This window comes from Uloborus diversus, chromosome 7 (assembly GCF_026930045.1).
Source record: "Uloborus diversus isolate 005 chromosome 7, Udiv.v.3.1, whole genome shotgun sequence".
NCBI lineage: Eukaryota > Metazoa > Arthropoda > Arachnida > Araneae > Uloboridae > Uloborus > Uloborus diversus.
Window position 1 is genome coordinate 108,249,809 of NC_072737.1, and position 27,021 is coordinate 108,276,829.

The 27,021-nt window shown below is 31.5% G+C and overlaps 1 protein-coding gene across 4 annotated transcripts in view; it reads right to left on the reverse strand.

Annotated features, from left to right (window-relative positions):
* Nucleotides 1-9,093: 9,093 nt before the first annotated feature.
* LOC129225719 (uncharacterized) overlaps nt 9,094-27,021 on the reverse strand; it is a 28,030-nt gene continuing 10,102 nt past the window's right edge. For all 4 annotated transcript variants that reach the window (XM_054860212.1, XM_054860211.1, XM_054860210.1 and 1 more), the window contains exons 4-8: nt 24,235-24,401; nt 20,820-20,923; nt 18,180-18,341; nt 13,002-13,213; nt 9,094-9,919 (exon numbers count right to left, since the gene is read on the reverse strand). In XM_054860212.1, the coding sequence (XP_054716187.1) occupies nt 9,772-9,919; nt 13,002-13,213; nt 18,180-18,341; nt 20,820-20,923; nt 24,235-24,401 (793 nt within the window). In that variant the 3' untranslated portion in view covers nt 9,094-9,771. The remainder of the gene's footprint in view (nt 9,920-13,001; nt 13,214-18,179; nt 18,342-20,819; nt 20,924-24,234; nt 24,402-27,021) is intronic.

Consider the following 27,021-nt stretch of genomic DNA (forward strand, 5'->3'; position numbering starts at 1 on the left):
TAACTTGAGAGAAAAAAAAAACTTTTTTGCTAAGTCAAAAAACTTTCCTTGAGGGGGGTGTTCCCTCCCCCCTTACGGGTGACACCCATCTGGTGGGAAATACTTTAACTTTATTTCAGAGTTTATAAAAATTGGAATACTTTAATTTTGAAACATTTCCCCAATAATAAATCTTAAATTTCATCTTTAAAATTTCAAAGAAAATATTGCACTATACTGTGGAGTCAGGTACATGTACCTCTGAAGCAAATTTTACACAAAATGTGGCGGTATACAGCTTTGTACGAATAGCTTTTTCTATACCTACGTTTCTTGGCTCAATTTTTAATTTAATTTTGCTGGAAGCTTTAGATTTAACCTTAATATGAAAATTTTAGGATTAACTACAATTATTGAGTGTTGTAACCAATAAATGATGTACTGATTTTATTTTGTACTTTTTAGAGATAACCAAGCTTTCTTAGAGAATGTCTTTAAATTTAAAAAACAATTAGATTTTATGTAAATAGCTGTTAGAGAAAGTTCGATAAATAATCAAGCTAGTTGGTTGTCACAATGAGTTATTTTCTTATTAGTAGGCCTTTATACATGTAATCAAATTAATTGGTAGTCAGTTTTTTTTTCAATGCAAGGAGAGTTAGTGAAAATTAAAGAAAAAAAAAGAAGCCCGGAGTCGGAGTCGAAATGTTTTCTAAACGACTCCAGCTCTGACTCCTTTACCCCCAAAATTAGTCCGACTCCGACTCCACAGCCCCTGTGTAGGACTTCAGTTTTGAAAACATGACGGGGTGAAATCCGAATGCCTTTACTTCCCGTTAAATCACCTTAGATGGCCTAAAATTGCATTTCTAACGCTTCAATTTCAAAAATTTCCCGGGGGGAGCACCCTCGAATCCCCCCTCATTTGAACGTAATCGAAGGAAAAGAAAGAAAGAAACCTATGTTTCATTTTTTCAACCAGAATGAGCGCGAAATCTTCACTTGTGGACGCTGCTATGCCTCTGGGAATGGCTGGGGGGGGGGGATCCAATTTCAATAGAGTTTGGCAGCGTGAGGTGGATCGTAAATTCCAAGTTTGACCTAGGGCGTAAATATATGTTAATCCAGATCTGAAAGCAGGGTGCTATTGTAACAGTTAGTGTGAGGGGGAGGAAACATACAGCTAAAATTTTGAATTTTTATGACTATTCATATTATGGAAAAAAAAAGAAAAAAATTGTTTAATAAAGGCTGTATTAAATTACTAGTCAGACCACCCAACCTTTGCAGAAAATACTAGAAATTTCCAGCTAAGCAAAGCTTGATTTTTTCCCCCCAAAAGAAACAAATGTAATTTCTGTTTATATATATATATATATAGTCTTTATTACATTCAGTACCTGAAAATGAGCTTGAATTTTCTTCCTCTCAACTATCAGGAAAATTCGCTTATCTGAAATGCGACATTTACCGCATTTTTGTGCAGCAGTTTCACCCGTCAGAATAGAAAAATTGGGAAAGGAATTCTTTGACCACTTTAAGTGATTTTCATTTTGGCTGACAATCCCAGGTTTTCCATATGCGTGGCAACCCTGAATGTGCTATTTTCTGCTTAAAAAACTTAACCAGATGATTGAACCAAACAGCACTTTTTATTTTTTTACATTTGTGTCATATCTACTTAAAAAGTGCAAAATATTTATTTTAGTATCAGTACAATATAAAATAATTAGTGTGACTAACTAAAACATTTAAGCTGCGACTAACGTAACAGTTTACGTGTGACTAACCTAACATTTTAAAAATGACTGCCAATGTTTAAAACTTATGTATTTTAATGTACATTTTTCATGAACAATTTTGAATAAGTAGGCATTCTATATTGAATTAAAAATATTTAGGGTGTGAAATACCAGGAATATGTTACATTGTAGACCTTCTGACTACTTAGAAAAATACTTTTTTAAAGGTCTTTAAAAAAATAACTCCAATTTAAAGAATTATTATTATTTTTTTTTTTTTTTTAAGTGAGTAAAAAGCAAAATGAGTACTCTGATGAATGTGCATTCAACACAAGAATCCAAGCTAAAGAATTAAGAAAATAAAAGACAATCTTAACAAAGGAGAACGTCTCTATGTTTTAAAAAATACATCTACACCTATTATTAAAATGAAGTAATGACAGCTCGTTGGAAAACATTTGAAGATGTTACATGATACAGCGACAATAAGCGCTGTTGTAGCATATTTCAGAAAATGCATGAATGATCATTTAGAAATTTAAATATTTGCGGTGATATCTGGAATTAAAATGCATGCTGCAAAAATGCTCCGGAATATTTTGTTTCAATATTACATTAAAATCCAGGATGCACAACACTATTCATTTGATGAACCAGTAAACTTTTAAAAATAATAGACCTTTGAAAAGTACTACGGAGTTTCTTATGACGATAACTAGTATATCAGCAGAATACTAGAATTTGGTGAAACCATCAGCTTGTATCAAGTTAACTTTTTAAAAGAGAAACATTTAGGATTTAATTAGCCCAAAAACTATGCTATTCAGTTAGTAAAAGCAGTTTTTTTATTTATTTTTTTTCGCACATTTGAGTTAATTGAATTGAATCCTTCCATTCAACTTCTTACTAATATAGAAAAAAGTAAAGAAAGAACCATAATGCAACATAAAAAAGGTTCCTAAAAAGTGTTAAAGTAGTATAAGAGCAAAAAATTAATTACAAAAAAAAAAGTTTCTTATATGCATTCACTGCTTGTTATTCGATGGTTACGTTAGTCCCGTTATGTTACTCACACACAGTTTTTCGTAAAAGTACAATTAAGGGCCAAAAAAGATTCATCTGTAATAAATCTGTAGTGTATTTTTCAAAATTGACTGTTTACCTCTTACAAATATATCGGCCAATTTTAAATGCCTGCGTAACTTTGAGAAAAATTTGCCTCATAACATAAGCATTGTTTCTAGGGGTTGTAAAAATGTTACGTTAGTAACAATGCCTTTTTTGGTGAAAATATACCTGCCAGCGCTTATTTTGCTTCAAATTCTTGGTAGAAATGAAAAATAGTCACCTTGTACATTTTAAATCAGCATTAAACCAAAAAAAAAAAATTACTTTTACTCCCGGTGTAGGTAAAAAGAGTAGGAAAATTAGCTGTGAATGTTACGTTAGTCACTATGGAATGACCTGATTAGATTTTTTGGTATAAGAGCAACATTTGAAATAATTAAAGGGCCATCAATTTCATACATCCATTACTTTTTTGACCTCTCGACGGCATGCACACATGCATCTAGGGCAAGTTATATAAAAAGCGTTCATAGTTCTTGTTTGTCTTTTGTGCATTAACCCACTTAAAACTCGTTACTATGCAAATGTAGTTGTTTCTGAAAATTGTATGAATTTCATGTTTTAATGTTTTGGGGAGGGTGGATCACAATGCGACAAAAAATACATATTTTTCATTTTTCGTATATTGGTGAGTTTTAAAGCACAGAAACATACTTGATTATATTAAAGGTATCAAATTATAGTATATTACATCAAATTTAGCTCATTTAATGTTAGGAAAAAAAGGATGGCTTTATGAGGCTTTATAAATTTGATGAAAAGTGTCTCATTGTGGCCCAGTTATGGGCCACTATGAGACATTAAGTAGGGCCACTATGGGACAGCTGAATAATCACTGTATTTTTACCTTAAGTTTGCAAAATAAGTACCTTTAGATAGTTTATTAAAGAAACCTCTTTTTCCTTCCTTTGGACATTCTAAAAGAAAATTAAAAATTTTTTTTTTTAATTTACAACCAGAGCAATAAAAGCATATCCCCTGACTCAGGCTCAGGATTGCACAGAAACATATTATTTTTGCTTAACGCATATTTTTAATGTTTAAAACTTTTTTCTGACATGTGAAACAATTTTAATTACAGTAAACAAAAAAAAAATAGGATTGAAAAAACAGGAAAAGAATAAATAAATAAATGCCAAATATTAATTGATAATTAACTTATATAATTATTTTATACAAATATTAATTATAATTATAAAGTGCTTTGAAATAAGTACCATGTTCGGCAACCTTATCAACATCTAACTAGTTTCTAGTTTTGTTTTGTACAAAGCTGTGTAGTAAAATAAAAGGTTCACTTGTAATAATTAGTTAAAATTTAATTTTTTTTAAATCAAGCCTATTTTTTATTGTTAAATTTCTTTTTTGTAAACTAAAATAAAAAATAGATTAAGTATTCTACACTTACTTACTGCTGCTTGAGCCACAATAAGACGTCTCATTGTGGCATAAAAAATGTGTCTTATTGTGGCCCAAACAACAAAATAAAGATTTTTGCTTCATATAACTAAAATAAACCATGAGTTAAAAATAATATGGCTGAATAATAGAAAATTTATGTGTCAGAAACAACATTAGCTACAACAGTTACCTTAATTGTTGACGTTTTTCAAGATTATGATAGATGCAAGAAATTATCCAAATAACTTCCAGGGTGTCCAAACAGTAACTTTTTTTTTCTATAAAACAAAAGCATAGAACAGCATGGAACTAAGAACTCTGGGAAGCAGTTTGGTACTGTTTACTCCTCCTAAGTGGTGGTAGCTGTCAGAATTGTATTTATTTTTGAATTTAAAATGTCTCATTGTGACCCACCCTCCCCTACATAGAAAATTATTATTATTATTTTTTTTTTTGCATTAGTAGGGCAGGGTTGCCACGGAAGTTCAAGAATGAAATTCCCTGACATTTCCAGGTTTTCCAGGTGGTTTTGAGAAAAATTCCAGGTTATCGATCTCCACCTTCATTTTGCAACATTAATATATGCATCTCAAATTTTGATAAAACTTACCTCATTTTCAAACTTTACAAACAATGGTTACCAAATTTAATTTACTCAAGCTGAAATAATCAAAAATATGTACTAAGGGTGGTTCATTTTTTTTCCTCTCAGCTCAAGTCCAAGAAACCCCTTATCTTTTTTAAACTTACTATTAGTATTGTGCTGTAAAAGTTTTAGCTTCTTACTCAAATTTTAAGAGGGTGCTCAATGACCCCTTAATTTAACATTAGCTCTAGCATAGAAAAAGTCACCAATTTAGAAACATTTAATTTCCCCAGCTGTTTTTTTTATGTAAGTAATTATTTTATTGCAATGAATATGCATATAACTCGTGTAGATAACTAAAAACTTATGAAACCTAAACTTTTTCAATTATTGCCTTCCACTCCTCCAATCCATTGAACTCAAGCGCTTTTAGACTTTGGCCTGTAAAAAAATCATGCATCTTTTAGCTTCACATTTTTCCCCTGTTTGTTGCTTCTAAAACAGGGGTGCTCCCCCCCCCCCCCCCCCAAGTTCAATGGCATAATCCCCCCCCCCCCCCCCCAATATTTCTGAACGCCTTGAGCTTTTTTTTTAATTTTTAACACTCTTTTTTTATTTATTTATTTTTTTTACCTATTTATTTATTTTTAATTATTATTGTTTTGAAAGAAAAGTGTGCTCACTCCCCAATAAAATACACACACACAGATGAAAATAATAAGGTAAAATAATATGAGTAAATAATTTGAATAAAAATAAAGTAAAATAAATAATTAACCCCCCCCCCCCCAAAAAAAAAAAAAAAAAATTGATGGCGCAACTTGCGACATTATCACTCCTGTGGGCACCCTGTCATAAAGTTAAATTTTGAGCATTGATCAGAAACTTCTCTGATGTGCAGATTTTTTTTTAATCGGATTACTTTTATTTTGAAAGAAAGAAGCGCATTTGAAGTCTTTAAAGATCACTACCAAAATACTAAAAGATTAGCAATACTTCTGTAAAAAAGAAACTTTCTAAGTTTAAAATTGTCTAATGAACTAAATTTACAAAACAAAATTGTTTAGAATAATACGATTTCGTTAATTAATTTAATGAAAAAATATAAAATAAGAAAAGATTATTGCAGCTCATTAAAAACTTCAGTCGCACTCGCAGACAAAACAATGTGCTGTGCATCATAACAACTTCAGAACTGCTGACGTAAACAAGCAGCGTTTAAACAGAGCCCGCTCAAACGAGGAAGAAAAGAAGTACCTTCTGCGCATGTCCGCTGCCGACTGCTATGGCGCATGCGCCAACCAATTTTTTGTTGCAACTGGTTTCATTGGGGGGAGATACAGAAGTTAAATTTCTCTACTAGACAGCCATGCTATCTAATTTTAAACTACACAAAAAAAATTCTTGAGGTAATTAAATCTATACATACAGAGTCAAACCTCATTATCGCAACACCCGGATTTCACGACACTCCGGATGTCACCTCACTTTTTCAAAGTCCCGAACTTATGCCATATAAATGTAATGTTAAGTGGCTCCAGATTTTACGGCAGTTTTTCTCGTGCAACTCCGGTTACAACCACGCTTCGAGCTGTGCAGACTAGATCAAATATTTCTTTGCAATTGAAAAATTTTCAGTAAAATAATGAAGACATCTGGAAATGTTTGTTGTAGGACCTTCGGACTCTGACAAGAGATTTGACCAGACATGACATCTCGAGAATGGTAGGGGGCGAGTAGATAAGTTCTGAAAGGTACAGGTTTCAGATGTTGACAAGAGGGACAATAGAAAGGAAATCAAAGCAGGTGGATTGTAATACTGGATGAGGAAACAGCAAGAGAAGAGAAAGAAAAGATATCAGGGGATCCTCATTAGATTGAAAAGGGGATATAAAAGGATTAGAAAAGGTTTTTTCACCTTAGAAAGGTGGGGCTTAGCCATCAAAATCCAATCAAATTGCGGACAAAAGTGAAGAGTTTTGAATTGGTTTCTTTATGGCTGGTAATTTCGTGGAAGGAGTGTGACAAATGTTATTCAAAAATTTATCAAACCTTTTATTGGAAAGTACGGTAGAATTGAAAATAATAATAATAAGTGAAGGTTTTTTTTTTTTTTTTTTTTTGAATAGTTTTTGTTTTTTCACCAATAATTCAAATCAACATCAGTTAAATCTAATTTTTATACATAAATGGCTACTTCTGTGTGTATGTATGTCCGGGGTAATCTTCAAAACTACTGGACCAATTTTAACCATTTTTTCACCATAGATAGCTACATTATCAGGGAGCAACTTAGGCTATAATTTATTCCTAAAGAATTTAGTTTAAAAACGTACGATGGAAAACGGTAAATGTCATGTAATTTCCCCATTAAATGATTAAACATAAAACCCAGTCTTACAAAAATTCGTTGCCTTACTACAGCAATATTAAAAGTAATCATAATGAAATTTTTGAATCAAGGATTCTCTGGAGCAAACATGACATTTATTGCTTTCTTAGGAATTGTACCCTCGTCTTTATACATACCATAGAAAGCTACATTATCAGGGAGCAACTTTGGCTATAATTTATTTCTAAAAAACTTAGTTTAAAAACTTTATGATGGAAAACAGTGTATATCATGTAATTTCTCCATTAAATGATCAAATATAAAACCCATTGTTATGAAAATTCGTTGCCTTACAACAGCAATATTAAAAGTAATCACAGTGAAAATTTTGAATCAAGGCTTCTCCAGAGCAAACATGAGTTTAAAGCTGTTTAAACATTTGGAAACTCGACTTTTTGCACACTTAGGGAAACAGAGTAGAGAGCTTTCTTTCTTTCTTTTTTTTTTTTTTTTTTTGTGTGTGTGCGTGTACTATTTAATTAAATAAAGAGCAGGGGTTTTTTTTTTTATCTTTGTTTTTGTTAGTTCATGTTTTGGAAATTCTTCAAATTTTTATATGCTTCAATTTGTGCTTTCATTTCTTAATGAATAGTCGTTGGTTCTTTATACTTACTGCTATTTTACTTTTATGGGTAAGGAAACAGCTCGATTTTAAATCATGTCAAAGCGGTGTGTTTTGAGTTCTTTCAGTTAAAACTGAAAACGAAAGAAAGTAGTGATTGTTTCTCACAATTATTACTGACCCAGGCAACGCTTTGTATTTTGCTAGTTAAAATATAAACAGTATTAATTTCTTCATTAAGTCAAACATTATGATTAACTAATATTTAATTATGAACTATTCCAGCTATGACGTCGCTCCTGCTATGACGACACTTTGTCGACAGTCAAAAAAGTTGTCGTGATAACGAGGTTCGACTATATATATAAAACCAGTACATGGAAGCCAAAAAAAAGGCCTCAGGGTTTAAGATTCTCATTTGAAAAGTTAGGAAATTTTAGGCAAAGTGAAATAGTGAAATAGTTACTCCGTTTTTTGGAGAACATGTCAGGTGATATTTTGTTATATGGTATTATATGTGGCCGAGTTCTGTGAGGATAAAGTTGCCCTTTGAAGATAAAACCATATGTTAACACCAGCAAATGTTTAGAAAATATTTCTCATACTGTAATATTTCGTTGCAAAAATTATTTTCATCATTGGAAAGTGATAAATTTCATGTTATTAACATTTTAAATATTGAGACCTACTAATATTCCATGCAGTCCGTGGCACAGCAAGGGGAGGGGTTCTGGGGGGTGAAAACACCCCCCAAGGCCAATGGTTTCAACATAAATGCAAATTCTAATACAGTAGTTTATATATATGAATGAGCTGTTTGGATTAAAAAAACTTCAGAAGGTTTTTTCATCAAAAATCCCCTCCAGGAGGTATTTTATCAAAAACCCCTCCAGGAGGTATTTTATCAAAAACCCCTCCAGAAGGTATATCTCATAAAAACCCCAGAAGTTATTTTGCATCGAAAAATCCTCTCCAAAAGGTATTTCTGGTGCATGCAGAATTTATTATTTTTATTTTAAATGTTCCGTACAATTAGTCAAGTGCATGCAGGGAAAAATGGATGGGGATTCATTTCGTTTACTTATTCAATATTCATTAAATCACTTACATATTTATTTATTAATTAAAGTCATTTACATTCCGGCATTTTATAAATCACTTATTTGTTCATTCATTCAGTTATTTTCTTATTCATTCACTAATTTATTTTTCTAAGTTAACTGACTCATTTATTCATTGCTTTTTTTTTTATTTACTCATTCATTTGACCAAAAACATCCTTTAATAATCAAAGGGGAAAACATTTTATTCGAATAATATTTTATTTTTCACTTTGTCACTTAAAAACAAAAAATGAGTAATTTCCTTTCTTTTGAAGGTACAAATTCAAAACAAAAATTAAAGTATGTATCAATGAATGTATTTAAATACATTGTTCTATCTAAAAAAAATTTTGAATTTGTTTATTTAAAAGGAAAGTTATCTTTACTATTTCACTATGCTCCACAGTCCGCCATTAAGGGTAGGGTGTCATTTGATTTTGTAAAGGCTAATTTTAAAATCTTATTAATTTATTTTAATAATGGATATATATAATGGAATAATAGTTTATCCAGCACACCACGAACATGTTTTAACGTTTAAGTAACTTTTCTTTCCTTATAATCAAAAGTAATAAAAAGAAATTTAAAAAATTCAAAGCCATGTTGTAAAAAATATTTATTGTTCGTAAAAATAGTTTAAAAGCATACATTGCTTTAAGCCATTCTCTTTACTCAAGGGTAAGTAATATTGCCCTCTTTTGTCTCTTTGAGCACAGTCACTTATGCAGAGCCATAATCCTGCCTCTTAGTTCTTTAATTTTAAAATTTAGAAATTATTGCACTATGCTGACAATGATGTATCAATTATGTACATAAATTCTCTACCTCATTTTAACTGATCTCAATATCAAAACCAAAACAGGGTATACTAATAACAACTAATTAATTTTTTTATCATTCACAATATTTGTAATTTGTAATATATCATCTGATGTTGTACAACAACATCCACCAATAATTTTTGCTGAGGATTTCATCCACTGTGGGACATATGAGGACAAATTTGGTGAGTTTTGGTTCGTCCATCTGAAAATAAGTAAATAAAATGTGAGTTAAAAGAAATCAAGGAAATCTTAAACTAGCAAATGTTGAAAAATACTAAATTCACAAATAGCAATATATATATTATCCCCGTTTTTTTTAGAATTATAACACATGCCAAATTAAACCGTAAAATATAAACGGCAGTGGCATACCCAGTGTGCGTGACACCCAGGGTGGTAATATGTGGTGTCACCCTCCAACACAAAAAGAAAAAGGTTTTACATTCTATGTGAACATGAAATTCATACAATTTTCAGAAACAACAACATTTGTGTTATAACAAAATTTTAAATGGGCAAATAAAAACAATAACACTTTTTATATACCTTGCCCTAGACACTAATGTGCAGGCCGGCGAGAGATCAAAAAAGTGGGGGGGGGGGATGTATGAAATTGATGGCTTTTCAATTATTTCAAATGTATCTCAAACACAAGGAAAGATAATGGAGTTCAGCTTCATTGCTTTTTGGTATAAGAGGAAGTCACTACTAGGCCTAAGTATTGACAATATGAACTTAATCTTGAGTATGGTATTCACTCCATGGCGTGGGGTGGGAAAAGAGGGGATCCAGAGCTTTTCCCAAGGAAAAATTTTTAAATTTGTAGTTGTAAAAATGCATTTTAGCTTCATATGTTTGAAATGAAATGAAATGATGGGTGGGGGGCTCAAAAGAGCCAAGCATTGCAACCAGATGTCTATTGTAATAAACCCCAGACAGGAGTCCTAAAACAGACCAGTAGCCAAAGTAAAGATCAACAGGCATTTAATGGGAATATCATAAATCTCCCAAGGTTCAAGTAAATGGCGGCCAAGGTGTTCAAACCTGTGGGCAGAAAAGATGTTGCAATCACACAAGATGTGTACAGCAGTTTCCTCATGAAAGCAACAACCTCTACAAATTGGGCCCTCAGTGACACCTATTACAGTAAGATGCCGCATCAAGGTACAATGAAAAGTAAGGAGGCCGATAGCCCTCCTTTGCCCTTACTCTAGGGCAATACTTCCATAAATTGAACGAGTAAACACTCCCCCCCCCCCACACACACACATACAGTAAAATTTGAGGGTTTTTTTTTTTTTTTTTTTTTTTTGAGAACAGAATTAATAATTGCAAATGTAAAAATACAAACATGCTAAAAATTAAAACTATAGTTAAAAAATTATTAGAAAACAAATTCAACGGAACAAACACAGTGATAATTCTTTGAGTTTCAGCCCACTTAGAAAAAAATCTTAATGGAATGGTTGTGGAACAAAGAATTTCAAAGTTTGGCTCAAATGTCTTGTCTGACAGTTTCAGTCTTACATTAGGTTCAGCATTTAATTTCTTTATGCATTTATTTACTGAACTTCATTTTTTGCCATGGAAACTTTGTCCAAAGAGGAAAATAGAATTTAAAATGTCTTTTTCTGTCACAACAATTTATTTATTTGTAAGCTCTCAATCCTGCGGGATTAATCCCGCCAAATATCATGCGGGATCCAGCGGGATTCGTAATCACTGGATTGGAAATCCTAAACCGAACCTTTCCAAGCCAGGTAATCAGCTTTCTCGTTTCCCTTCACTCCAGTGTCCAGGTGCCGAACAAAGAGTAACCTTGTTCCGCTTTGAAAGAGTACAGAGCAAATTATAGCAATCTCAAACAACGTAGGATGTCACAACAACCTTATTAAGTGCGTTTAGGTCAGCCTGACTATTGGAGCAGATATGAACACATTCTCTATAGCCATGACTCAAACAAATGTCGCAACTCACTAGGATGGCATAAATTTCAGCCTGAAAAACAGAAGTGAACTTGCCCAAAAGACAAGAGTATTCAATACCATCTCCAGGACAGAAAACCCCAGCCCCAATGCTATCGTTCATTTTAGAAACATCAGTGTACCAGAGAGTGCAACCTTTACTATGAAATAAAGGAACATCCTTCCAGTCACTCTGAACAGGAAAGATAACTTGATATGGCTTATCAAAAGCATACTTGCTAAGCATGTAGTCACTTGGCAGGCCAGACCTCATATGTTTAATTCCACTAAGGGTGCCACTCCCTCGATGGGTGACAATCAAGGCGGATCGCCCCCTGCCATTCGTAGCGATGCCACTCAAAACAGTGATGAACAAAGGAATTTTAAACAGGGTTAAAAAATATCATAATATTTTGAAAATATTGAAATTATCCGATATTTTGATATATATATTGGATATTTTGATACATATCTGATATTTTTAATCAACACAAACTAAAGTCTTCCAAATAGTAAATGCATTCTCAAATCACTTTATTTTCTTGCATTATTATTTCAATATGTAGACAATTAAGGTTTCTCTCATTATTTATATCTAATATTTCATGTTACATTTTTGTCAATTTTAATGAAGTTAATTTAGCATTAGCTCTTTTACTCATTTTTCTTCTGTTAGCTACTTTTACAGTTATATGATAACAGTTATTTGAGAAGTGCAACTGTGCACCAAATAGTGCAGAAATAAAAAATTGCATTATTTGGTGCACAGTCATAAGACATTTTCTTTTTTCTGACCAATTTTTAATTTTTAATTACTAGGCACTTTTAATATGATTTTAAATTGTTAAATTACTAAGAATAAAAATGAATATAAAATAAAAAACAAATATTATATTACTTTGCTGTATTAATACATCGTAAAAATATAGTCCATAACTTTTTGGGTATTTTTAATTATAAATGAACAATATTACTATGATTAATATAATTTTTATATTAAAAATACCGTAGTTAAAAAAGAAATAAAAAAAAATCAAAATATCATGATATTTTCAAAATAAATATAGGATATATATCATGATACATATTGTCTGAATATATCGGCGAACCCTGATTTTAAAGTATACATTTTTAAAAAATATTACCTAAGAAAACTCTAAATTAAAAATTTTATTAATGCACACTTGCATTAATATCATTATAGTCAAATCACTTTTAAATATGTCTTCCGGTCCTACTTTCACTCCCACTTCATTTATAAACACAAATAATAAAAGATAAAATGACATTTATTCTGAACTACTGAAACTTTTCACTTACCCCAGCTTGGAATCCCAGACTGCTCCACTATTAGGATACACAATAAGTGGAAATCCATGACTGACTAAACAAATGTCCTTCAATAACTCCACAGCTAAATCTGGAGGGCAACAATTAACACCAATAGCAACCAGCTGGTTAGCAGGTGCTATTTTCAAACATTTGGTAATTGTATCACAGATATCATCTCCAGCAGAAGTCTTGTGAGCACTCTAGACATTCCAGAACAAAACAAAAAAAAAAAAAAAAAAAGAAAGAAAGATGAAGCACACAGCATAAGTTAAAAATTTCTAGAAGCAACATTAAAATTTTGTTTGTTTGAAATATCCTTTAAAATAAAAGCAACTGATGCAAATTCCAAAAATCAAACTTTTATACATTTGAGGCAGTGAGAAGCAAAGGACTGTTAGTGGACTGTTTTAAGTTTCGAGTAAATCGCATTCAAAGTTCAGGTACTAGGTAGGATTTCATTTTAAAAAAATTATAGTACTATCTCTTGCCCCAAGACAAAGGAGAGGTCCACATACCATTTGTACTGGTTATCTACAGATTTTTAATTTTGTCATTTATATCCCTTTGCTTCTCACTGCCTCATTTGATTGTTCACTAAAGAAATATTGAAGAATTAATTTCCTCCCTTTTTGTGGAAGTTATCGCTACACTGTGCCATGCTTTAGAATTTTAACTGTTGAAAAAGTAATGATGCATGTCCATCAGACATTATCACATTGACTTTTAACCAGAAAGGAGACATCAAATTATTATCTAAATTTGGAAGAATTTAACCCCAACCTTGAACAGGAATATATTTTTTATGCTTTAAAATAGTCCTGGATGAAAAACTGATCTGCAATTAACCCTTTTACAGTCAGTGACGGCAATTCAGGGGGGGGGGGGGACAACCGCCCCTCCACTTTTTATGGTTCATTAATGGGTCAATCCAATAGAAATCCCCCAGACTGTGTTGCTCGACATTTTCAATTTTCCTGATTTTTTTACCAGTTTTTTTCCCACTACTAAGTAATTTCAAAAGTGCTGAAAGAATTTTTTTTAGACTCATGCTTTTTTTAAGCGCCATTTTAAGTTTGCTTTGTAGCCGTTTTGACCAAAAACAAGTTTTACGTAAATGCATCTAACTAGGTTAATTTTACAGGTATCAGGACAAAATAAAATCCAGCATCATCAGAAGGATGCCCTAGATACATTTATATTACTCAATACTATTTAAATGATGAGGAAAGTGAAGAAAAAAATGTACAACTTCAAACTCAAAATTAGCATAAAATACAAGTTTTATTGCTGCAAAATTAGTAAAAGGAGGAGAGTCTCAGCTCTTTTTTTTCTAAAGTAGATATAGTGTATGTCTACTTGTTGTAGAAATTTTAAGCTTGAAGTTTGTCCTTTTTTTTTTTTTTTTTTTTTTTTGTACAATTTTTTAAAAATAGAAAAAATTGTATTTTGGCAAAGTTTAAAGTAAAATATCTCAAAAAGGACAGAGAGAAAAATTATGAAATTGGTACAGGTAACACCTTTTTATGATATGAAAATATGATAACAATTTGATGACTGAGACTCAACTGGTACTAGAGTTATAGAGCATTAAAAAGTTAGCAAAATATTGCATTTTCGCAAAGTTTAAAATTAAATATCTCAAGAGGGACCGAGTGAAAAATTATGAAATTAATACAGGTAACACATTTTTATGATATGAAAATATGATTGCAATTCGATGACTGAGACTCAGTTAGTACTTTAGTTATAGTACATTAAAGTTGGGAAAATATTGCATTATACATACGTAACATTAAGAGTCATTAACGGTAATAATCCACATTTTAACTTAATTTCATTGGATCTGAGTGGATTACAAAAATGCAGAAGGCTTTCATTTCATCAGTTAATATTTTAAATTTATAATCTTCTCAAAATATTGAAAAAACTGAAATTTCGGTGCAGTTTCTCTTATTTTGTGCATTCTGCCCCAAAACCGTTCTTATCCATTAAAAGGTTATCTCCCTTATAACTTTACTTTTTGAAATAAAAAATTGAGAAATATACTGATATAAAACTTTATACACAACTCTCCTCTTTGCATACTCAGAAAGGAGCTAACAGCTACTGAGACCAATTTTAACTTGAAATGCACAAAACTTAAGTTAACAGTAACTCACAACATTAAAATACAAAATAGTTAAACTCATTTTAAAAAAACATCGTTACCATAGCAGTGGCATCACTATGGGGGAGGGGGTACACCCCGGGTTTTACCACTCTGGGACTGACAAATATAATATTGAAAAATATGAAGCTAAAATGCACTTTTCAGACTACTAATTTGAAACTTTTACGGGGGGGGGGGGACATGGATCCCACTCTCCCAACATCATGGAGTGAATGTTATACTCAGAATTAGGTTCGCATTGTCAATACTTAGATTCAGCAGTGGCTTCCTCTTGAACCAAAAAACTGAACCCCATTATCTTTCATTGTGTTTGAAATGATGAAGGGGCCATCCATTTCATACACTTTCTTACTTTTTTGCTCTCATGACGGCCCTGCACATATGCATCTGGGGAAAGTTATCTAAAGAGCTTTCTTTCTTTCTCTTTTTTTTTTTTGTCTTTTGTGCATTGGTGCACTTAAAATTTTGTTATGACACAAATGCAGTTGTTTCTGAAAAACCTATGAATTTCAATTTCATGTTGTGTAGAACATGAAAACTTTTTTTGTGTGTTTACTGCCTCGGGTGTCACCCATGCTATAGATATTTTATCTTAAACTTTGCCAAAATACAATTTTTGCCATTTTTGAAAAATTGTGCAAAAAAAAGTACAAAAATTTTAAGCTTAAAATTATTACAACAAGTAGCCCTACTGTATATTTACTTTTAAAAAAATAAGAGCTGAAGCTCTCCTCCTTTTACTAATTTTGCAACACCAAAACTCTTGTTTTACGCTAATTTTGAGTTTGAAGTTGTAAATATTTTCTTCACTTTTCTCACCACTTAAATAGTATTGAGTAATATAAACATATCTAGGGTATCCTTGTGATGATGCTGGATTTTATTTTGTCTTGATAGTTCTAAAGATAACTGAATTAGGTGAATTTATGTAAAACTCCTTTTTAGTCAAAAAATGGCTACAAAGCAAACTTAAAATGGCACGTAAAAAAAAAGTATGAGCCTCAAAAAATTTCTTTCAACACTTTTGAACTTACATAGTAGTGGGAAATAACTGGTAAAAAAATTAGGATAATCAAAAATGTCGAGCAACAAATTTTATTCTTTTTGGGTGATTTCAAAAGGATTGACTCTAATTTATTTCATTTTCCAATTTAGGAACTAAAACTAGAAATAATAAAAAATAAAAAAAGAAGAAACGTCAAAATTTTCAGAAGATAATTATTTATTTTATTTTGTATATCTGTTTACAAAACATTATTTGGCACGAGCAGTAACTTTTAGTTCATGTGTTCATGGCTTAGATATTAGTAAATCAATTGTTTTACTTAAACAAGCCACACTTGCTTAATGTAATTATTACCAAGTGTTTGTGACATCTCAATATACTTTAGGGTAAATAATGTAATTCTAATTCATGTTTAACCTTTTCTTCAGGGAAAGTTGTGTACAAAATTCATGCAAATATCAAGAAAAACCTGAGTTAAGTTGTTAGATTTACATAAATCTTTAAAAAAAATTTACGTAAATAAAAATTTACACTTGTCTGCTCTCAAAACAAGCCCTAGCAAAATTTCGTACTTTTTTTTTCTCTCTCTCTCTTTTTTGCTGCCGCTAAAAGCCCTATAGCTTTTAGTTGTAGGTTTTTTTTATTTGTACAGTACTTAAATGAAGCTTCTTACGTTAATTATTAATTGAGAAAGCTAAATAACAGAGTTCAAAAATGTGTTGAAAACTAGCAGGAGTGTAATATGGAGAAATGTATTTTTAAGTTGTAATATTTTCATCTGGATGGAACACAACACATACCATTTTTTTAAATGCATTATGTAGGTCAAAAAAAATATATTTCAAAGGTTTGAAGCAAAATTATTAATTATAAAATCAAAAACAGTGTAACTTTGTCATGTAGTTTATAACAGAAAGAAAGCGTTCTTTTTTAGTGCAATATTTTGTGTTTGCTTAGTATGAACTTTCAAATTTATCTTGTAAACCTTTAGTAATTAATTTTAAATGTATTTTGAAAACATTTCCCACATTTAACATTTTCTCAGACATTCAAGTTTCTCTTATTCAAGTGTTGGAGCATTTGGGGTAAAAAATCCACAAAAACTACTTTATTCAGTAGTTGATATTAATTAAATTTCAATAAATGTGAATTATGAACGTTTTAGTGATTCAAATAAATTTATGTCACTGCACTGATTTATGGTAAAATCACCTCATATTAATTTTTCCAAGCAGAAATTCAATTTAAGGCACAATCGAGAGTGGAGAGTGGTTATCAAGGGCTGTGTGGAGCATTTGTCACAGTGGCAAAGATGATAAAATCATAAATTTGGCAAAAAAAGTTCTAATTTGGCAAATTTATTGGCAAACAGAAAATTCTCCAAAATTTCCATCGAAAAAAAAACCTCCCTCTTATCCTTTAAAGATTGTCAAAAATAAGTTACACTTCTTTCTTGACAAAAACACATTAAAATTGGTTAAACTTAGTCTTTGGCTAAGACTTGTGAAATTTGGCTAACACTTTTAAAATTTGGGTAATTTACTGACTAACAATTTGAAACCCTTAGAGCGCCCCCCCCCCGATTATTTTACTATAAGTACAAAATAACTTTGTCCAGCTTAACACAATGGGTTTTTATAAGCAAAAATGTTTCAGAGTCAATATCTAAGTAATAGTATCTTGAAATAACATAATTTTACATACATTGATTCTACAAATACAAAACAAAAAAAAGTTTTTTCTTTTTCAATTCCGGAACTACATTTGCAGAAATAAGGTTTTTCAATACAACTCTCTAAAAACAACTTACAAAATTTGAGTTGAACTCAATAATAACTTAATATTTAAACCTATTGTGAATTAGGAAAAACACTCAACTTAGAAACTAAAAAAAATGTTTCCTTTCTGTGCATGATATTCATAAAAGAAAAAGACTGGCAGATATGAGAGCAGAAATTTGAAAATCTGCTAGACAAAGATATTTAGCTACCTGACTTGAAAAACTTAACCAAGCTTTAGTACCAGGAAAATCTTTAAGCAACTTCATCAAAGCTTCACCTTCTTTTGCAGCTGGAATTGTTTCAAATGCCAAAACATCTACACCGGCTTCTACTAAATACTGAACTCGAGGTTTATGCCACTCAATTAATTCCTAGAAAATAAACAATACATATGTGTAAGTTTTAAATTTTCTTTAAAATCATATTTTTAATAAATACAGTCGACTCCCGCAACAACACGATTCGACTTACGGGAAATGGCTATAACGCGAATTTTTCACAAGTAACGAATTTTAGAGCTAACAAGAATTTTTCGTCCACAACACGATTCTTTTTGGAAGGAAGTATCGATTTCGTTATAGACTATTAAATATTGATTTTGTGAATGTTATTTCATCTTTTTAAGCATCACTGACAGCAAAAGTTCCCACACCAAACCAGCCTCATCGCATTGTTAGTGCATAAAATAACCACGCAGCATCTTTCATTTATTTATTTTTTTCACTCTAAATATTAAATTTGATGAAATATTATGGCACCTTCATCTAAAGTTTGTGAAGATGGGAAGAAAAAGAATTTCTGATTAGAAAAAAAAAAGAGCTAAGACTCTCGATATGCTTGAGCAACTAAAAAACGTCGATGGTAGTGGGACAATAAGTACGAGTGAATCTTCCATACGTACAATTAAAAGTAAAAACAAAAAGATGTTCCTAAAAGTTCAGAACTTAGTTTCAAAATTGAAGCTTGCAGAGCAGTCTAACAAAGTAAATATTATGAAAATGAAAGCTGCTCTTTGATTGTGAATTAATAAAGAAATCAGGAAGAGGGGCTGTTGCCACAAATTGAAACGTAATAAACGAAAAGGCGAAGCAACCGTGTTTAAAAATGTATTTAAAAAGAATATCGATCTGATCATGCAGCATAAATCACCACTATCTTCATTTTTTAACTTTACAGTACTATTAAAGTGCAGCATTTTATTATTACTACATATGTACCGTGTTGTTTTATTTTAAGTCTTTCCCTTCCCGTTGATCATTCATTTTGTGCATCTTAAAGTATTTCATGTTGAATAAAACAGTTTTTTATTTTTTAAATACAGTAAAAGTTCAGTTCTTTATGCAAGAAACTGTAATGTATAGTTGAGGAATGCTTTAAGGCAATTTGGGGTGGTTTTTATAAGTGTCTAAAAGAACTTGGTATGCTTCTAAAAAATTTGTAAGCATATATTTTTCCACAACGCAAAATTTTGACTTATGCGAGGAGTCTTGGAACGCATCCCTTGCATAAATCGGGACTCGACTGAACAATGCATTTTAACATGCAATAAATTAGGAAATCATACAATAGTGTAGTACTGAAATTTTTTTTAATTGGTAGCATTTGAGAGAGCATAGTAAAATATGTTTCAGAATGCATAATTATTTGCCCTTGTGTCCCCATTATCGAAGCATGAGGTCTTAAAGTCTGCCGAGCCTTTAATAAAAGTCAGCAAAATTTAGACAGTTTGCATGATTGATGGAAGGAAATTGTTCACAAGCTTTGCAAATGGATGTCTTGCAGCATGCAGACAGTTAACATTGTGGTAACTTTCATTTCTTGAGAAGTCTTTAAATTTGGCACTTTTCTTAAACTTTTGCCAGACTTTAGAACTTTATATTTCGATGACAAGGGTTGAGGTTAAATAGTTTTTGCATCAAAAAATGTGTCAACATGCTCCTGTGATTGCTACCTATTTGAACCTTTTTTTATGATTACAATATTTGTGTTGTTCCCTAGCAAGTAGGAAGATTTTTATCAATGTTTCAAAGCGCAGAAATAATTTTAGTTTTTCCCGTTTTATTTGTCTAACTCCTTGTTGTAATGGGAATTTTTCAGGAACAGTCATATATTCTAGTAGAAATATTTAAAGACAGTATTCCTTTTTCAAATAGGGATTTTTAAGAAATGTAGTCCTTATTCCGGTGAGGATTTTTTGGTAGACTTGTTTATTTAGGAAATGTCTTCATTTTGGAAGGGATTGCTGTAGGAACTCATGGTGCTATTTAAAAGCTGTTATCCTCATATTCATACATAGTAGTTTTGTTACAGAACATTTAAGCAAATTTGAACTATCTTTCAATTTATTTTTAACATGTATAACTTTGGGCAGTGAGGAGGCACAAAAATGCCTATTTTTGTAGTCAATAAAATTATTATATGGATTCCCAAACTACCCAATTATATTAAATCATTAATTACATGAAAACTAATTACATGATAAATGTTTCAATTCAATGACAAGTTAAAGTAAACAAATGTAATGTCTATTAACTCAAATTTGGAAAATATGGAGCAGCAGGCTAATTAGAAGCACTATTCGGAAGTACATAGTTGGTTTGCTTTGTATTGCCATCTAAAGAAAGCTGAACTTATTTTTTGTCAATATCAATTATAGTGTTGGAAAAAAAATTTCAGCATATACTCATAGGTAAGGATGATGTTTAGGACTGAATTTTTGTAGACACATCAAATGATTTAGCTTTCAAATTATTTAACAAAATATATTTATACACAACAAAACTGAACAAATACTGAACAAATTGGGAGAGTTGGCAGTTATGCGAATGTTATCTGAAAATATAACGTACATCATATGACATCTCAGCAGCATATGCTCCAGAATATTCAGATCCGTCAGCCAGTGATGCACCATAAGGTCCAATAGATCCAGCAATCAATATGTCTTTGCGTTCTAGTAAAATTAAAAAAAAAGATAGCATAAGACATTTGCACTCTATTCATCTTAAAACAAGTAGGAAGTTATCTTTATACAGAAATGGCTACTTCTGTATGTCCGAGGTAATCTTCAAAACTACTGGACGGATTTCAATCATTTTTTCACCATAGATAGATAGCTACATTATCAGGGAGCAACTTAGGCTATAATTTATTCCTAAAATACTTAGTTTCAAAACATTATGATGGAAAACAGTAAATGTCATGTAATTTCCTCATTAAATGATTAAATATAAAACCCATTGTCACGAAAATTCGTTGCCTCACAACAGCAACATTAAAAGTAATCATAGTGAAAATTTTGAATCGAGGCTTCTCTGGAGCAAGCATGAAATTTATTGCTTTCTTAGAAATTGTATCCTCATCTTTATACATAAATGGCTACTTCTGTGTCTATGTATGTATGTCCAGGGTAATCTTCAAAACTACTGGATGGATTTCAACCATTTTTTTACCATAGATAGCTACATTATCAGGGAGCAACTTAGGCTATAATTAATTTCCAAAAAAACTTAGTTTCAAAAAGTTATGATGAAAAACAGTAAATTTCATGTATTTTCCCCATTAAATGATTAAATACAAAAGCCATTGTTGCAAAAATTCAATGCCTTACAACAACAATATTAATAGTAATCGTATTAAAAGTTTTGAATCAAGGCTTTGCTGGAGCAAACACAAGTTTAAAGTCATTTAAACATTTAGAAACTCTACTTTTTGCACACTTAGGGAAACATAGTAGAGATCTTTTTTTCTTTTCCTTTTGTGTGTGTGTGTGTACTATTTAATTAAACAAAGCGCACGGTTTTTTTTAGTGATCTTTGTTTTTGTTAGTTCATATTTTGGAAATTCTTCAAATTTTTATATGCTTAAATTTGTGCTTTCGTTTCTAAATGATTACTTGTTTGTTCTTCATACTTATTGCTATTTTACTTTTTTGGGTAAGGAACAAGCTCGATTTTTAATTATGTCAAAGAGGTGTGTTTTGAGTTCTTTTAGTTAAAAGAGAAAACAAAAGAAAGCAGCGATTGTTTCTCACAAATATTACTGACCCAGGCAACACTGGGTATTTTTGCTAATACTTTAACATAAAAAAGTAAGGTCAAAGAAAAGAAGTCTGTGGCGGGCCTGCGTACAGGAGACCCCATAGCACCTACAGCCTTGGAATTTAGTACAAAATTACTTCGAGCCCCGGGGATGTGCACCAGGGGTTTTATATTTTAAATTTCGAATTAGTTTTTTTGTAATTATTTTTTAAGCTAAAATTTCACGTAAATTCCCTATTACAGGCATGAAAGATTTCCAATACCCTTTAACATCCAATGTCGTTCAAAAGAGGGGTTTTTTCTGAATCAAATAAAACTTGTTCGAATTTTCTCAATTAATTAGAGCAACAGACATGAGGGTTTCTGTTTTAGTGAAAAGTCCAAGGCTGAGCTCAATTCATGCCCAGAGCTAAAGAGCAAAATATATTACTAGAGACAACGAATTTAAAAGTAACTTTTTAAACGTACAAAATTGCGGTTTTGCTATTCGCAGCTCCAATAAACTATAGGAGCACTGGAGCTACTGTCTAATGGCGGATGAAAAAGGTAAAACAAACAAATGCTGTAACTTACAACTTGCTTTGAGGCTTAGTGAATGATAGTAATTTTTCATCGTGTTTGTGGGAAGCTTTTTTTTTCTATTCTTCTGAAATTACATTACACCACAAACTGCGTGAAGCCTGTAATTTACCCCAAAGAAAACACATGGAATGGAATGTTTTACCTTTTTCATCAGCAGTGTTTATCACCGCAAGGTAGTGTATTCGAGCTCTGGAGTTGCGAATGCTCAGAAGCTCCTTAACACTTATAGCTGTGCAAGTTTGTACAAGTTAGTTAGGAACTCGGGAAAGGGGGGCTCTTCAAAGTGCTTTTTTTTTTCAATTCCTTGGTTATGCATATTTTTTTAGTTCTTATTGTCTTTCGGTAGGAGCGGGATTGTGTTCTAATTAAGAGGTCTTTGCTTAAATTCCATTTTCTACGGGAGGGAGAGGGGGATTTCCATTTTGTTCCAAACGGAACTCGTAACACGTTCTTTTTTTTTCTGATTCTTTCTCATAGACGATTAAAAGCTTTGTGAATCAATCAGGATTGCAAAGCAATCTTTGGGGGTTGGTGAGCGCCAGCGAGCAGAGGGCCGAGACCCCTGTGTGTGTGTGCTTGCCCTAAAAAAATAATAAGGTCTGAGAGATCATCAAGAAGAATCATTAGAACTCTGATAATCGAACACTTTTTAAATCCAAGATACTTGCACAGTGATACTTAAATAATGATAACAAAGGTCAAGAACCAAAAAAGTGTTTTTTAGCTTGTTTGGATACAAAGATCTGCCTTATATGAAAATTTAATGAACAGTTCACTCCACACAACTCCAAGCAACATTTTTTTTATATAAAAGAAAGGGAAATTTTTTAGAATTATGTTTAAATACAAGTACAGTATAACTTCGATTTAATGATACCTGATTTAATAATTTCCTCAATTTAATGTTACATTTCACTGCTCTGGATTTGACTGCATGGAATGTCTATGCTCCTTGATTTAACGATATCCTTGATTTAACAATAACTTTTTCCAGTCCCTTGACAATCATTAAATCAGGGTTATACTGCATATATTTTTATTAATGTAAAAAAGAATGAATAAATGTGAAAAGTAAAAATGAAATGTAAAGGAAAAACATTTCCCAGCTGCCACTGACCATGGAGCAACTAAACACAAAAAATGGTGATTGAAAAATCGTATGACTATCCCTACCTGATTGGAATCTCAAAAAATTAATAATAATAACAAAACAATAATGACCTTTAAGTGACCAAGAGGCATTAAATTGGTGAAAAGTCCCCCTGCCCCCTTAAAAAAAAATCAAAGGTGCAGTCTTTATGAACCAATTTATTAACATTAATGGGTCTCATTAATTAATGTATTCAAGAGCTAGTAACTACAACAAATTTATTTTCTTAAAAAAAATCTTTTCAGCACTAAGAGTAAAAAAGACGAGCACTAAGAGTAAAAAAGACGTCCACTAATGAAATTGTAAATCCTGGTCACTGATGCCAGAAAATTTTTTAATTTTTCTCTTTAATAAAATGAACTATATATATTATTTTTTAGAAATTCATAGCTGATTCAATGCACTCAATGTGTCTTTTTTAGTTAGTTTCAAATATTCATGCCTGTCAAATCAAAAAAAAAATAAATACATATGTACTGAAAGACTGATTACCTGAAATAGATTTTAAGTAGCGTTCTTTTGCAGCCTGAGCAAATTTAACACTTGATTTCAAAAGTGTTACACTTTCTTCAAAAGAAAGACCAAGATATTTTTGAAATCCAGGAACACTTGCTTGATAGCTGTTTGTTGTTATAATGTTGGCTCCACTTTGTAGAAAACTATAAATTACAAAAGTAAATCATTTCTCAATCAAAATGAAACTTGCTAAATTAAAAGAATTTCCAATGAAATATGAAAGCATACAACTAACATTTAAAACTCCCTATTTTTATGTCATAAAATGTCAGTAAAATTATTCAAGAATAAGTTACCAAAACTTCAGTGGAAAATTCCGATCAGTTCTGATGATATGAACACTTACAGCAGTTGCAGTGGAGATTCGAAAACGTTCACAGCACTTTTTTTTCAAACGCGCTTTTCTGGGAACATTTTTTTTTTCAACTGGTGAGCACTCTAGCTCAAAGAGATATTGACCAATCCTTCTTAAAATTTGTGTGAATATTGTATATTCACTTATACTTTATATGAACCTAACTCTTTGATGATATTATTAATAAAAATATTTTTTTAATGCAAGAAATGTGAAATAAATGGCATAAAAACATACCATTGTAATCAAACTATTCATCAAGACTTTTGGAGACATCTAAACCTTTCTCACTCTGCACATCATCAGACACGACAACATTGTAATCAAACACCTCAAAAACGTGCAATTTTCAACTTTTTTGATCACAATCAGGTTCATATTCTAAGGAAATATGTTGTGTACAAGAAGGGAAAATTGTTATGATTACAAACAAAAATTGTGGCTTCAGTAATGCCTGAAAGCAGCAAGCTTTGATGGCGACCGCCAATCCCCGCCGGCTTTGATGGCGACAGCAGCTTCTAACTCCACCAGTTCGGGTCAAAATGATTTCAAAGAATTACAAGTTATGGTTCATGAATAAACTATCGTGAAAGTTTAAAGAAATTGTAATTATTTCTTCCAAGTGAAAAAAATTGACGAAAAACACTAAAATTTCGGCCTCCTCTTCTGGTTTCCCCTAGCATTCCCGCTAGGCCGTTTTTGAAAGGCGCAGTGACCTGCCTTTTTCATATCGGCAGAATGCGCCTTGCAGCCTGCACTTCATTTAGTGTGCAAAATGCGCTCTGTCCTTTTCAAAAATAAGGAATTGCTCCCTGTGTTTTTAAAAAGATATCACAAAACTATATAGGATCTGTGACATTGGGCAATTTCATTTGCCCAGCGATTAGTCACAAAAACGTTCATGTATTGTCATTGTCCCCAGAATTTCAACCTGAAAATGACCCCATAAGTAAAAGGAGAAGCAAACACCTAGGCAAAGAGAGTAAATGATATTCTCAGAATTCAAACAGGCTTATCAGTTGGGTACAAAAGCAAGTTATTCCTTTTTCTCAGGGGGGTTTAAAAGGGAGTGAGAAGGGGTTCGGTCAGCTGTGAAGGGGGGGGGGGGAGATTGTTTCATTGAAGCCCCATCTTTAATCTTCTGAGAATCAACAATGAGAGTAAATACTTCATAGTATTTTCTGCTGTAGGATCAGGGGTTACTTGTTCCAGGAAAAGTAGGAGAAGTACTTGTTGGAAAAAGTCTTGAGTGAGGACGCAAATGACACGAGCCTTCTGCTAGAAGGAAATTAAAAGAGTCGGAAGAAAAGAATATAGATGCCAGCAGATAAAATATGAAGATTAGTGATGTTTCAGGCTGTTCTTTTCCTTTTCTTCTGCAAAATAGAACAGAAGCAGGGTTGGTATGCTCTTGATAACCCTTGAAAAGGGCTTAGGAAAAAAGGCCATTTTCAAGTGATTGAAAAAGTTATGAAAGCTTATCTAGTGCTTGAATTCCTTAGGCATTTGTTGAATCATGCATATTTTTCTTTATTCTAAGCATTTCATCAATGCAATTTTCAATTTTCTGAACTTGTTTCGTTACGCTTAAAACGTGCATCGCAGAAAATCGTCCATCACGCTTGAGTTGTCAATCCTTTTGCATCTTGTAAATATTTTAATATTTTTGACAGTCGGAAATTATTTTGATACATGCTGACTTATATTAGCATATTTTATGTTTTATTTTAAAAATATTTTATTTTTGAAACCATGCCAACATTGATCTCGCATTTCACGGAAACTCTCTTTTCATCTTTGAGTTTTCAATCTTTTTGCATCTTGTACATATTGTAATATTTTGACAATCTGAAGTTGTTTTGCCATATGCTATCCACAATTAGCTTACTTTATGTTTTATTTCAATAATTTATAAAATTATTTTTGGGAAACATAAAACATATGTTTCGCAAAAAAATTACTTCCAGTGTTTGAGATTTCAATCCGTTGCATCTTGTAAGTATTTCAGTTTTTTAACAATTGGAATGTATTTTAATATGTGTGACTTTAATTAGCACATATTGTTTATCATTTTAAATACTAAAAAAATATTTACTTTTGCTTTTAGTCTTGTCTATTAATTATTGCAAATAGGGTTTCATTCATTATTTCCTCGTTGGTTATCCCCTATTTTTTGCAAAAATATCAAATTCAAACAAATGAGCTCAAAGTATTTTAATTTAATGTTTGGCTTGAAATACAATATACATTACAATTCAGAGCAGTGGCGTAGCTGGATCCGACTTTCGGGGGGGTTACTTCTTTTATATATATATATATATATATATATATATATATATATATATATATATATATATATATATATATATAAATATCTATATATATAATATGTATATACATATATATAA